This window comes from Mandrillus leucophaeus, unplaced genomic scaffold (assembly GCF_000951045.1).
Source record: "Mandrillus leucophaeus isolate KB7577 unplaced genomic scaffold, Mleu.le_1.0 Scaffold151, whole genome shotgun sequence".
In the NCBI taxonomy this organism is placed as follows: Eukaryota; Metazoa; Chordata; class Mammalia; order Primates; family Cercopithecidae; genus Mandrillus; species Mandrillus leucophaeus.
In genome coordinates, this window is record NW_012101488.1 from 1048239 (window position 1) to 1049937 (window position 1699).

Here is a 1699-nt window from a genome sequence, read left to right on the forward strand (position 1 = left end):
AGTCTCCTGCCTCAGCCTCCCAAAGTGCTGGGATTACAGGTGTGAGCCACTGTGCCCGGCCTCTTTTCATTTGTTTTTGAGGCAGGTTCTCACTCTGTCACCCAGGCTGGAGTGCAGTGGCACAGTCACGGTTCACTGCAGCCTCAACCTTCCGGGCTCAAGCGATCCTCCCACCTCAGTCTCCTGAGTAGCTGGGATGACAGGTGTGTGTCACCACTCGTGGCTCATTTTTGTGTTTTTTGTAGAGACACGGTCTTGCTATGTGGCCCAGTCTGGTCTTAAACTCCTAGGCTCAAGCGATCCCCCCTCCTAGGCCTCCCACACTGCTGTGATTACTGCTGTGAGCCACTGTGCCCGGCCTCAACTCCTCCTTTCTGAGGCAGCTCCCCTCGGTCATTCTCCACCACACCCATGTCTTGGCTTCATGGCACTTTTGAATTATCTTGTTCATCTGTGGGTTTCTGTATTTCCTCTCATCTCCCCACCAGCTGAACACTCTATGAGAACAGCGAGGGACCGCCATCTCCCCACACAGGGCAAGAACCCCTGGAAATGTGTGCTGGATGAACGGATGGCAGGACGCTGGGGGCAGCCGGGTGTCTGTGTGGGTCTTCTCAGGGGCCCTTGAGTCTGGACAGCACCCCCGGATCTCCAGCACAGCAGGTAATGCCCACGGCCAGCACCACTCCCCAAGCCCCCACGATTTACCTAGCTCTTCCCCTACTTTGGAAAACGGGGGCCCAAAGAGACCGGAGGACCTGCCCATGGAGGAACAGAGACAGGGCTGGGTGACCCCAGCAGTGGACGGGGTGGGGGCACTCACCTTCCACGGAGAGCTTCTCCACCGCCCGGCGCTCACCACGGGAGCAGTGAGGGGGCAGCGTGTAGCCCTTGATGCTGCGGCCGGTGCGGACGCGGCTGCTGAGCACATAGTGGGGGTCCAGGTCGTCTCCACCCTGGAGAGCGGGTGGGAGATCAGGACCAGGTAGATCCTCCGCCCCCTCCAGCAAGCCCAAGTCTCCCCCAGATGCTCCCCTCAGTCTCCCTGTTGCTTCCTTTGCCCTCTGCTTCCTCACTGATTGGTTGTGCAGAGCCTCTCCCCGCCACCCATACCTGCGCTCTGTCTCTCCCTTCTCTGTCTCTCTCCCATCTCCTATCTCTGTTTTTCTTTATACCTCTCTCCCCCCACCTTTGTATATTTCTTTTCCTTTTTTTTTTTTTTTTCCGAGACAGGGTCTCTCACTGTCACCCAGGCTGGAGTGCCGTGGTGCCATCATAGCTTACTGCAACCTCGAACTCCTGGGCTCAAGCAATTCCCCTGCCTCAGCCTCCCAAGTAGCTGGGACTAGCAGGTATGTGCCACCATGTTTGGCTAACTTAAAATAAATTTTTTTTATAAATAGAGACAGGGGCTGGGCGCGGTGGCTCACACCTGTAATCCCAACACTTTGGGAAGCTGAGGTGAGCCAATCACCTGAGGTCAGGAGATCGAGACCATCCTGGCCAACATGGTAAAACCCCATCTCTACTAAAAATACAAAATTTAGCTGGGCATGGTGGCACGTGCCTGTAATCCCAGCTACTCAGGAGGCTGAGACATAAGAATCACTTAAACCTGGGGATCGGGGGTTTCCATGAGCTGAGATCCAGCCACTGCACTCCAGCCTGGGTGATAGAGTGAGATTCTGTCTCAAAAAAA

The 1699-nt window shown here is 55.8% G+C and overlaps 1 protein-coding gene across 1 annotated transcript in view; it reads right to left on the reverse strand.

Moving 5' to 3' along the window:
• CKM (creatine kinase, muscle) overlaps positions 1-1699 on the reverse strand; it is a 15326-nt gene that overhangs the window by 6427 nt on the left and 7200 nt on the right. Inside the window, exon 4 of the mRNA XM_011975090.1 lies at positions 824-956. Within this exon, the coding sequence (XP_011830480.1) occupies positions 824-956 (133 nt within the window). The remainder of the gene's footprint in view (positions 1-823; positions 957-1699) is intronic.